The sequence below is a fragment of the Gobius niger genome (assembly GCF_951799975.1).
Source record: "Gobius niger genome assembly, chromosome: 1".
Classification (NCBI taxonomy): Eukaryota; Metazoa; Chordata; class Actinopteri; order Gobiiformes; family Gobiidae; genus Gobius; species Gobius niger.
The window spans coordinates 19,870,571-19,883,576 of NC_136852.1; the positions used below are offsets into that span (position 1 = coordinate 19,870,571).

The window sequence follows — 13,006 nt, forward strand, 5'->3', positions numbered from 1 at the left end:
TTGATCCACTGGGTATAAAAACGATGATGTTAGCTACTGGTTATGTTCACGATCGCACGAGTACCTTACAGTAATATTCCAAGTTAGCATCAGCCTAAAAGTCACATGTGTGGTCTGTTCCCCTCCATGTACACTTGTTTTTAGCCCCTACCTATCACTTGTCTTTCTTGTGGAGCACCTTGAAAGAGCTGTAAAGTGATGGGAGAGAAAGAAGTACCAGATAGGGTCTGCTGACTCAGGTGGTGATAACATCTGTGCTTTACAGGTGGGATACATCAAACTTCAGACAAGACAGGTGGAGGAACTCTTCACCTTTATCACTTTATTTTGATTGACACATCTGGTACATATACTGTAGGACTTTTACATGTTCATAGGCCACTTGGGATATTGGTTTTGCAGACTTTCCTATTTCTCAAGACAAGAAATAAACAATTTTGGAAAGGGTCAAATTGTGTGGCAATTCATAAAGCATGCAGTTTGTTTATTTGACTCTAATGGGCTTAATTCAATTGAATTTTACAATATTTTAATTCACTTGAACACATTACACAATCACAACTATTATTCATTCTTTCCATTATCCTGTTATTCTATCACTGAATTAAAGATAACAGCTCAGGAAATCATGGAGGGAATTTGGGACGGACATTAAAAACACTACACATTTATGTTCACATGAAAACATTGGCAACACTTCATACTCCATAAATAGTATTGGTAAGTGTACTACTATTCATCATTTTTAAAACGTCACCAACACATTAAATTCAACAACTTCAGTGCTCGCTGCCTCCAGTGAGGAAGAGGTGTTTATTTTTGTTTGTGTATGTGTCGACACAGAATGAGCACCTGCAGCAACAATGGCCCTGGGCAGCTGCGTGTTTGTGGAGCTGAGCTGAGGAGCAGCAGGACACCGGTCTCTGTTATTAAGGTCAGAGCCTGTCCCATCCAAAGCCACTATGTCGCTTCACTGATCTACTTTTAACAACCATGTATGGCACAAGATCACGGACATATAATTGCAAATGTTACATGTTGTAATAAGACCAAACTCAAAATAGCCTTTCAAAAGCTTCAAAAGCTTTTGTTTAACAGAGAGGAATACTGAAGTAAAATACTGTAGTGTCATTTCCAGTACGAGAAAAAGTAAACTAAAGTTGCATTCAATATTTATGTATTCAAGCAGTTACTCTCAATCTGTCATATTAAAAATAAAAACTGCAAAGGTCATCCCTCTTTATAAAACAAACATCACTTCAAGACCTGTCTCCTGTCCAAAATTTGAGAAAAACAATTTAGTAACAGACTGAAAATAGTCAGTATGGCTTTAGAGCCCAAAGATCAACTTCACTTCCTTTAAAGGAATAGGCCTGATCTTAGACGAGTTGATACCTACTTGTCTGGTCTTTGTGTGTGCCCGTGGAAGAGCTTGGTCGCTTTTAACTTCACCCCAGTTTGGAGCTATAGGAATACACTGGGAGAGGCCAAATGCTAACAACATCTTTGGTCTTTTTGCATGACTGAGGGAACATAGTTTTTCCATACTGAAATATGTTCTTTCCTGAGCTTAGACGAGTTGATCCGTACCTGTCTGGTCTTTGTACGTGCCCTCAGTCACGCAGAAAGACCAAAGATGTTGTTAGCATTAAGCCTCTCCCAGCATATTCCTATGGACCCAAATGGGGGTGAAGTTAGAAGCAACCAAACGTTTCCCCTATTTAAATTCAGTTACATGAGTGGTTACATGGTCCAAGTATAGTCACACAAAATTACACATGACGACTTTCTAAGTGGATAAAAAGGGGGTACTATATTGTGCGCCGTAATGACACCTTAGGAGCACTTCGACATCCGCACAGTAATATCTTCACTACTAAAGAATTCTGACTGGCTTCACAAAGGGTGGAAAGCAATTGAACAAACAGACAACAGGGAGCTAAGTTGGCTGATAACTGCACCTCATTTCTCTGCGGTGTTGGAGTCACTATTAGGACCAAAATCTTTCAGGTTGTAGACGGCACAGTATATCAATTTATCCATGTTATTGAAGCTTTTATTGTTGATGGACGATTTTATCTGCTACTAAGTTTCAAAAATGATTGGACAATGTAGCTTTAGAAATGGGAAATTGAAAATGTTACTGAAATAAATGATGGATAGGATCGATATGAAGATGGTCAAAGAAAGTAAATTCTTGGGGGTATTAGTAAATGAAAAACGTGAAAGCACAGATCAAATATGTGCTATTTCTACAGAAGAAAGAAGTGTTGGAGTTTTAGCTAAACCAAGACATGTGCTATATTGTTCACTAATCTCACAGTTAACAAACAGTGCGATAACCTTGTTGAATATGAATTAGAGTTGTGTATATTGTAGAAAGTGTACATATGGATTGTAAGATTTAGTTTAAAACTTAGGAAATCAGATGAATTACAGATGAAGTAGAAATTATGTAACAAAGGAAACAGGAAGTAAGTAAGAAAGGGAAAGGGATGGGACTAATAAGTTTACATTACTTTTTGGATATGTACTACTGCTGACAAAATTACAAGTGTAAGCATTGTATTATTTTTCTACTCAAAAAGTCGCATTTTTTTTCACTTTCCATCACTGTTGTTTACAAAGTCAGCTTTACTTTGTTAAATGAAGGTTCAAAGGAGAGATGATTCAGGCATTACATAAAGCAGAGCTGGTAAAACCAGGATGAAGGACGCACATGTCTGTAATTAAAGTAGCAATTATGTGAAAAGTGAATGACTTATCCACAATAACAATGTTCCTGTTACTCATTGGTCCGTAAAAAGTCGGCACGTGTGTCCTGTTAATGTTGACTGAACACCTGTCTGGCCTTCTAACACAGGGACAGCTCAGTCTCTGTCGCTTGACTCTGTAACACTAGGACACTGCACAAGGGCTTCAAGTGGCCTCCTTTTCATTGTTTGCGTGCCATATGATGGGGATTGCTTCACTCGAGAGGTGTTCACAGTTTGTCCGTTTAAAAAGCCCTGGGCCTTAGAGGAAGCAGCTGCTGAGAGACGAACATGATCTACAGCGGGCCCGTCCTGCTTGAGTCTGAAAACCCCATGGGACAGTTGCATTAACACAGGGGAAATTTATGAGCCTCTTGACATTCATTCTCTTTGTTTGGCCTGTGCAGCGAAAGTGAAACAGGTCGCGACATGGGGACTTTCACAGACAAGTTGTAATCATCTTTAGCTTTCAACCCACCTCTGCTTATTTTCGGTTTGCTTATAGTAATGATCCTGTTTTTCTAGAACAAAAACCCCTTAACAATACAATAACATCGTCGCTGACAACATTACACTGTGCCTATTGTTCTTTAGCAACTTTACTAACCAACCTGGCAACACAGCACGTCTGTCTGGATATTCAACGGAGACATGAAAATTGCATTACGATCAGGCTACAGTTTGCTTCGTCACACTTCTTACCATTTTTGGAACTAAAGTGGCATCCTCTAATTTAGGTAATACAATAAAGAGTCTAATGTGTGAATAAATTTAAAGTCTCATTCCAGTTACTCCATCAAGAGGTCATGATAAATAAACTGACATACCAGAGACCCCAAACATAATAATGCTTAGATAGATAGATACAGACAATGTTGGGTCTGAATGTATTAAACTTAATGTTTGGCAACAGCTAAAGCAAAGTAGGAACATCTGCATGGAGACGAGTTGGTGATGTCCCACTCCCAGCATAGTAAAGGAGACTTTGTTGTTAAGAGATGTTTTTCACCAATAAAAACACCCATGTTTTAAACTGGACAAAGTGTCCCTCTTTTGATTAGTAATACAAACTTTTTTCCGCCACTTTTAATTATTTTCTGAATGCTATTTTAGATTACTGTTTATATTGTTGACCACAAAAGGACTAAGTGGAGTCTCGGCTACAATGATCTGCATGAAGCTATGGAACAAGCTTGCACACATGAGTGTCACTTGATGCAGAGAGAGACCCTGACACTCTTCTCCAGTATGGAGCTTGTTATGTCAAGTATTCAACGTGGACATGCTTGAGCGTCAGCGGGTTCACGTGCATGTGCATAATATGTGTGTTTCATTTTCCATGCAGTCACTGCCCTTAAGACTATGGCTTACCAACGGGTCCGGACCTGCACGCCTCATTCCCAATCCAGCCTTGTGTGCTGCCAGTAATCCCCTGAATACTCCTCCGAGGGGTGGGGCTGGCAGGGTGGGGATAGAGGTGTTGCATGGGGTAGTGGTGGAAACCCCTCCCAATAGTTAAAGATATACCAGCAGGTGAAGTGCAAGATGGAGGATATATTGCCCCTGTAAACTAAGGGTCCACCCCTGAAGCTGTATGATTTACAGCTGCCTATATTATTTTATGACCTTGTACCAGTTTCCAAATTTTACTTGAAAGGTTTTATTAACACTTCCTGTCAGCTCTTTTTTAACTCCAGTTATTTCACAACTTCTTCTTGTTATGACCATTTAGTTCTGGAATCTTAGGTGGTACATATAAGTGTCTCAATTGTTGTGGTTTTTGTGTATGACATTATTCAGAGAATATTAAGAAAATGTAAACATTCCCGTATATGAGGAACACTGTTCAGGCCTCAACCTCATGAGTCTCTCAATATGCTGAATGTCTCTCAACGCTCTTCACTCCTTCTCATCCTGCGCTGTCCTAGACTATTAGTCTTGTGGGCCAAAAAAAAAGAGTCTTTTTTTTTTTTTTAAGAAAACATACACAACATATACTTTATTTCAATTTTTTACATTTTTCACAAGTACAAATTGTAAGTGCATTTAAAAACAGTAAACTTTCTGGTGTGTACTACATCTTTGACCATTAGATAAAGGTTTATTGCTTGTGCTGAAATGATGGTATCTCATGCTACGATCTGTGTCAAAAGAGCTCTTCATTTAAACCAAAACGCAAGCTGTAAGACACTTCATAAACAGGAACATTGTGAAGAGAGATGGACGGTTCGTGTGAAATGTTCAGGAATTCCCCTCAGTTGGACAGTCCCTTTGCTGCCTGCTGCCGTGCACACTTGCTGCATTACAGGTGTTTTTTGCGGCAGCATTTAATTCCATACCTCAGTGATAGCACCTATAAATAAGGCCTTATAAGGAAGTCTCAAATGTCTTAAAGCAGTGGCTCCCAACCTTTTTTTCCTTTTGTGACTACTGTGACTAGTCCATTTCAAAAAGGCTAATTATTTGATTTACTAGCCATAATTTATCATGTGTTTTGATGGTGCTGCATGTAATCTTTATACATGTTTTATAGCATTTATTTTAATTTTGTTTTACATTTTTATCCTCTGATCATGATGAATTACATCACACAAAGTACACAAACATGGCATGAGCAAAACCTCGATTGGAAATCAAAAATCCGGCAGAAATTGGCTTGTGACAGAAAAGGTGTTACGTGCCAAAGTGACTTGCCATATTAATATCTCTTATGACCTGACCCTCTAACCAGGCAATACTCCAGGGACACCTCCCAGGTTGCGAACCACTATCCTAAAGAGTGAGTCCACAAAAAAAATCGATCATCCATCAGAGTTCATTTGGTCCAGGCTTTATCCACGTTTGAAATAAAATAAACGAAAAATGTACTTTAAATCTAAAAAAATAAATTAATTCCAACATGGATATGTTGACCATCGTCAGATCAGTTCAGAAACGGAAAATACTACCTATACAGAAGTTTATGCTTTTGTCTGCATCCATAACAATAATGTCATGGATCGCAGGAGGAAAACTGGACCACAAAGGTTCCAGATGGCTTTAAAATTTAAATATTCCCTTTGTCGGTGCATTGAGTCTCAAACAAAACTCCTTTCATCCTTCTCAGTTGTATATCGGTGTGTGCCAGGGCTCCATGCCACCTTGTATTTTTAGCTACACTTGCAGGACTTCACGATCATATTGGACAGCTGTTCCACCTAAAAGTGAAAATCAACACCAATATTAAAACTCATCTTCAAACACATAGCAGAAGCATGACGAGCTCTGTGATGTGGTCTTGGTACCTTGTGTTGCCGGCCCACATAGTACAGAATTGGCAGTGGCTCGAGGCTTTGGGGAACGCAGCACGGTTGGGCTGAGGCTCCTGGGTTGTGATGTTTGTACAGGGCCAAGATCTGTAAACAATTATATCATTCAAAGAACAGTAATCCCAAACTGAACATTTCACCACTAACACAATCAATGGTGAAGATTTTAATGGTCATGTCACTAAAAATACATGAGGAGGGTATGTAACGTTTTTCAGAAACATGACCTAAGCTCATAAAGATGTCCCCTGCAAATTGCAATGCTGGTTTATTTAGGAGAATGAGCCCCCACTTAGGGTTGCCAGATCCTATGCCTAAACCAATTCGGAAATGAACATAAAGGGACTCTCTCCTATTTTCACCAGACCCCAGTAGAATCCTCATGAGTTCTAGAGTAGGCCTCCGAGAAATTAAGCTCAATGACTGAAATCTGGAGGTTCTTTCAAATTAGGAATTGCATGTTCACATATATTGAATTTGTGATTGTCCTCATTTAGCTTAAGGCAAGTTCAGCTTAAATTGTCATGTGCAGCCTACAAACATTTCTTTTTATATATATAAATATATATATATATTGTCTTAAAATTCAGAAAAGTCATACCAGTCCATACCTGTGAATATTTGTTTTCAGCATTCCAGATGTATGTGCAGGAGCCCATGCAGTAATTGGCGAGGTAGCCTGTGGGCTTGTGTATCCACTTCCATCCTAAATCCTTCCTGAAATCGATGTACAAGCTTCGAACACAGCATGTCTCTGTCTGCCTGAAGAGAAAAAAAGCGCACAAAGTCCAATAAATATTGATTATTTCAATTATTATATCTATTTTCCATTCCACTAGAGTTCTGCAGGGCTGGGGTTTATATATATATATATATATATATATATATAGATATATATATATATATATATATATATATATGGGGTATTAAAAAATGCGGTTTCATTGGTGTATGTCAGTGTGAATGCTTCACAGCAAGAAGGTCCCGGGTTCGATCGCCAGTTGGGGTCTTTCTGAGTTTACATGTTCTCTCTGTGTTTGCCAAGGTAGAAATAGATAGAAATTAGCCCAAGGCGACAATCCAATGTAGGGTGTTTACATGCATGTGTATGTTCATCAACATGCACTGTCCCGACCAAATCAAAAATAAGCTTTGAGTGCCTAACGTAAGTGGATGGCACTGTATTAATATTGTAGAGACCATTTACCAATGAAATTTTGCCCCAGCAAACCAGTTAAGAAAAAAAAAAACTTACGCTGTGCAAGTGTCCTTTGAGTCCGTGGAGCGTTTTCTGCGTGACGTGAGATGGCTGACATTTTTAGGGATGGACATGGTGAGGATGTAAGGCGGTTGTTGTGTCAACAACTCCACTCGCGCTTGGTCTCCTCTCCCATTCTTTATCCCAGAAATGGAAAAACTGAAGCTGTTGTCCACACTAGCATGGTTGCATTCACAGAAGAGTCGAAGTTGAAACCCCTGTTCACTCTCTGGTACACAAATATCAACAGGTTAATTCTATCTACTGAGCAGTATCCAACAGTGACCTACACAAGACCATCCTCACCATTGCGTTGCAGCCAGCGCTGCAGTGTCTCTGTGACATCAAAGGACAACCACTTGTCCTTCATATTGTTGGTGATGAATCGGGAAGCCAGATAGCGGGCGGAGGTCCCTACACCTTCATAGAGCTCCACACGCTGCTCTGATTGGATAAAAGTCTGTTTGATGAGCATGCGCAGCTCCGCAGTGGTTAGCAGATGAGAGTCCCCCACACTGTTTTTTATGTCCTTAATGTTGAAGTACATGGAGACATTGTTGGCGTTCCTTGTCGTTTGAGCTTTTTCTTTTGCTGTGAAGGAAGAAATATATGTGAAAATCTCAAATCTAATTCTTTCAAATTAACTGCTTGCTTGCAGGATTTTCACAGCAAATCATCTATTCCTCTGAGGTGACACCAGATCCTGATACAACCAGCACAAAGAATGACCTCTGCACTGCACTGTGTGGTAGGACCTACTGCACATAGCACAATTAAGATGGGTATGACAATTGATTTTGTTGCATCAAGTTGAAAATGCATGCCAATTAATGTGGAAATACTATATTGGAGTTCAATTATTGAGACGGAAATGGTTGTAATTACACTGTTTTAAGACCATATTTTGAATTAAAAGCCTAGGTATCTCCAACCAGTAGCTCGCCAAGCCTCTCCAGGTAGCTGGCCAATGACTTTCTACATCTCTTTACACTTGATAACTCAAATTGTAGATGCATTTTCTGTTTGTTCTGAACATGCTGAACACAATCTGTAATTTGTGTAAGGAATAAACTCAAGTCACTTTCTTTGAAATACCATCTTGGCAAGTAATTATTCTGGTTGAACTCCACCTAAGCTGCATGTTTTTGAACATAAGTAGCTCTCTGATGTTCATATTGTGTAAAAGTAGCTCGTCGGGTAAAAAAGGTTGGAGACCCCTGGTCTAGAGGTTTATAGAAGCCTCGTAAGTGTGCATACTCATTCAACATAATGAGCCAGATTTTTAGTGCACTACTGTTAAATTCTGGCTGGGGCGGTTATCTCGCCCACAAAGTTGTTTTACCGTAATAAAACTGTAAATCTTAGTTTGACCATATCTTGACAGCGAGAACATTCCTCCTACAAAGTTTGATGAAAACCAGAGCCAAGTGAGGGCTTCAGCTCCATAAATCTTCCATATTAAAAAGAATTAGGTGAAATAAGCTAAGTGCGAGAGGAACTTGTGTAAAGAGAGAAAATAAGAGAAAACAAGCTCCGATGGGGGAAATCCAAAGAAAACATGAAGAAATGATGTGCATGTATACGCTTGCAAGCCGAGAGTGGGATAGTATAGAAATTGGAGATTGGGGTGTGAAAAGTGCTGCCTCGAGTCCAAACCTTTTCACTGTGTCTCAGCCTGTCAACACCGCATACTCTGCGCTGAGATCCGGGAATTACTCACTCACTGACAGTGGCTACAACATGGATCGACTGCATACTTGTTCTGCTGACTCGGGCCAAGACTGTACCAGGATCCTCCGCATCCCAGCTGCCTCTATCATTTATGAGCTAAACCATCTGCCTATACTGTATGTAGTGTATCGCTGCTTGTAGCAAAAACTCAGAGAATTGAAAAGAACTGCTACAGAGAGCAAAGGGAAATGAAATGACATCTTACTGGTTCCACCCATGAAGAAGAAAGTGCCTGAATATACAGTCAACACTATACTGAACAGATGCATCAAAGAGGTCAAGCACTGTGTGAGTCTGAATAACTACAAAAATGTGTTAAGGGTGAGAGAAGTGCGTGCAAAACAGGAAATAAGATCACTTCCTAGAGAAGTATGTTGCTTCAGAGCATTACACTTCTGTATCTGCCCTTTACAATGCAGTTATCACCCTTTTTCATCATATTATGTAAATGTGTCTGACTAACTGTTGCTCAGTGTATTTCAAACTGGAGTGTTCATGCCAAAGGTGTTTCAAGGGCCTATTTTTTTTGCCTGGCCTCCATACTATAGATAAGATATAGACAGTACATAAGATCTCATTTAGTTGTTGTTAGGCCTGGGCTTGTTGTAATGAATACCACATAGTTTATTTAATTTAATGTGAATTATACTAAATTTAATATTAGTATTAGACAAATAGTTTTTTGGGGGCTTCTTGAGCATTTTAAGATTCAATTGTACATGCATTTACCAGTATACTAACTCAAACAAGAGCAATGCATGCAAGAAGACACTGTCGGGGTGAGGATAGACTGGTGTGCACTATCTTGGGTGTGGAGGGATTTGTGTTGTCGAATCAGGGCCTATGGCAGGTAAGCCCAGGACAGCTGTTGTGGCAGGTACGGCGTTAGCTCTGTAATTACCCGTGGGAGGAACCAGATTCCTGCACCAAGCTAAATAGCTGCCTCCTTTATACGCTCCACTCCACCTTGCAGCCCACTCATCGATCACTGAGCTAATTACCTTTGTATATAAGCACATGATGGTTACTTCGGATGATGTTGTCTCCCGTTTGGATGAGCTAATATTTTTTGGATTAACTAAATTGGATTTAATTTCCTGTTTAAGGCGAACACCCACTTTACTGCGATAGATTAGGAATGCATGTTACTGAGGGAATTAACTGTAATCCACCACACAATTAAAATGATGGACTAATGCTAATAACGCTTAAGTGCTTTCCACAGACATGCACAGCCCTAGGCTATATCAACAGAGTGTGTCTAGCTTTTAACGAGGCAAAAGCTTTTACAACAAATACTCTTAAGACTTCAGTATTTACTATCCATTTACCAAATATATTGGATTGGCCAACGTGCTTAATAGTAATAGACTGAAGCAATTTGAGTATTAATTTTGAAGAGACAAAAACCTAAACAAGGTTATGTTGCCACATGGGTTCACCAGGTGAACCTTTTTTTAAACAAGCAACTAAAACTCTATCTTAAACATAACTCTGCTACCAAGCTCTACAAAAGCAAACAGCCATCGGACTGGGATGGGTGTTTCTGGCATTTCCACAGAGTAAGGAAGCACATGCTTCCCATGGGCATCACTTGCACCGGACCTGAGTCACTCAGGATTGCAGCGGCTATCAGCCAGCTTTCCTTCCTGTTAAGCTGCCCTGTCACAAACATAAAATGCCTATAACAAGCCAAAGAAAAACAACAAAATAGAAAATGAATTTCTTGATAGGTAACATAAGCTTGGGCATTGAGAGGGCAAAGACCTACTGAGAACAGTGGCAGGGTAAGCAAGGGAGAATCCATAGCTCAAGTTACAGGAAAACCCCATGTCCCTGTGGGAGCAAGGCTGGAGACACAGCAGGGTGAGGGTGAAGGAGTTTATTCACGTCTCCTCTCATCTGAGCTTTGTTTGGCGGCTTGTCCTTTGGTTTTCATCAGAGCATTACAAAATCCTGCCACTTATTTTGAAAGCATCTTTGTTCTCTCCTGGTGCTGCAGATACCTAGTAATGGTCCATTCACTCACATCTCTTTTGAAGTGGTGGATAAGACGGGGATAGTGTGAACGCCTGCCTCTTGGGGAGTAGTATAGGCATGTAGAGAACAATTGAGCAAAGAAAGAGGGAAAAAGATATGTTTACCCTCAGCGTCCTCGCACAATTATTGCCATATTTTCTTTTGGCTGAACAGCACATGCACTCGAGCCAGGAGTAATGTTAATAGGCAGTAAATGCCGTAGATAGAACGAAACACAGTCAAATCTAAAATATTTAGTCCAGATGCAACAAACTAGCTCTGCTAACTTGTAACGCCTGTGAACTCTGACCTCTGGAGCCTGCCTCAAGGCATTGGGATGCAATGAGAAACGTTACACATGTTTTGGGAATTTTTGGCTTCATTTAAAAAGGCCAGAATTGACTGATTTGGGGAGGAGCTGATGAGTTCATATCGACATTTGCAATGGGTGTTAGGCCACTTTATGAGCTCAACACAACCTCATACACACCAGGCGCAGACGTTCTCAGTCAAAGCAATCCATTAGACATTATTCAAAATCTGGCATTTATAATCTTTATTTTTCAGACCAATTCATTTTGGCATCAATTGAAATGAATTAATTAGGTATACTGCAATCGAATTTAGATAAACCTGGCAGCAGCTTTTACCGTAAATATAAAGTTTGAAAAATAATGTGGCCTAAGAACTGTGAATCTTAGCCAACCTTTACTGCTGTCAGAAATGCAGTACTTGCATGTAATCTGTGTACTCACCAGTCATGTTGAACTTGTGCAGGACCTTGGCAAAGTACTCCTCCTCCTCCTGCTCCATGGAGACGATCATCTGGTCCTGTTGCTCCTTCAGCAGGTCCTCTGTACTGTTGTACAGGGACATCAGTGTGGAAGGGATCTCCTCTTCGTCCCCGGTCTGGTCCTGCTCCGGTTCTTTGGGGAGACGCAGTTTACTGAGAATCTGGCTCCTAATCGCTTCAATGCGCTTTTTCTTCACCATCTCCAGGTCTACAGTCTTACACGTCGACATTGAGTTGACTTTTCCTATAATGTACATAGCCATTACTATCAATAGGAACCTCATGGTGCCAATGTGACAGACACAAGCACCTTTGGACTGTGTTATTCTTCCTCAGCCAATGCCTCTCTCAAACTGGGATGCTTAGGGAACAGTGAATCACCGAAAGAAGGAGGTGTTACTGACGCAAGGTGTTTACATATATCAGAATAGTCTGTGCAGTGTGGAGAGTCCCAAAAAGTTCAGCAACCCAGGTTGGCAAACGGTGGCAGTTCAGTCCTCTGTAAAAATACTTCCCCTGTCTTCATCACATGGGAGCAGGTGGAGGAGATCCCAGGAGTGGGCAGACAGACGTCAGGTGATGAGCCAGTTTGTGACTCAGCCTCGTAGGTAACACAGTGATGTCCCAGACAGTGAAGCATGCCCCAAACCGAGCTGTCAAAAGCTACTACAAAGCCAGCCTAAATATCCGTCCTAAGATGCAGTGAGACCTTGAAACTATCTTCCTCAAGTGAAGTATTCAAATTCAATGTTTTAGTTTCGTTTAACTTTTTTTTTTGTAAATTATTTCATCCAATATTATTTCATCCAATATGGCTTGTGTCCTTATCGATTATATGCCGCAGTTCGAATACAATCTCTTATGGATTTTTGTTGTATTTGAAGTCTACCAGAGGACCTTTTGCCCCTTTAAGGCCAGATACAATTCCCAGGAGACTTGAGTTCACTCTGGAGATCAAATTGCCAAAAGAGAGTATTTAATCATATCACTTTCAACTGCAGTCACACTACACTGTTATTAAGGCAAGTGTCCTGGCAGGAAACATCTGACACACACAATGCCCCTGGCTGTGACTACCTCTTTTCAGCATAACAGCATGTGATCAGTGTACAGCTGTATTTGTACAAAAGACTCTCATTCAAGT

The 13,006-nt window shown here is 40.3% G+C and overlaps 1 protein-coding gene across 2 annotated transcripts; it reads right to left on the reverse strand.

Annotated features, from left to right (window-relative positions):
• Positions 1 to 5,444: 5,444 nt before the first annotated feature.
• tgfb1a (transforming growth factor, beta 1a) lies at positions 5,445 to 12,631 on the reverse strand. 2 transcript variants are annotated; one of them, XM_079572505.1, is made up of 7 exons: positions 12,173 to 12,631; positions 11,825 to 12,106; positions 7,626 to 7,910; positions 7,317 to 7,548; positions 6,673 to 6,823; positions 6,038 to 6,148; positions 5,445 to 5,950 (listed from the first exon to the last, which is right to left on the reverse strand). In XM_079572505.1, exons 2-7 carry the CDS (start codon positions 12,090 to 12,092, stop codon positions 5,903 to 5,905), a joined length of 1,095 nt encoding a protein of 364 aa, XP_079428631.1. In that variant the 5' UTR covers positions 12,093 to 12,106; positions 12,173 to 12,631; the 3' UTR covers positions 5,445 to 5,902. The 2 variants fall into 2 exon arrangements, with proteins under 2 accessions (XP_079428631.1, XP_079428630.1); XM_079572504.1 differs by having other exon boundaries at positions 11,825 to 12,631.
• Between the last annotated feature and the right edge of the window lie 375 nt (positions 12,632 to 13,006).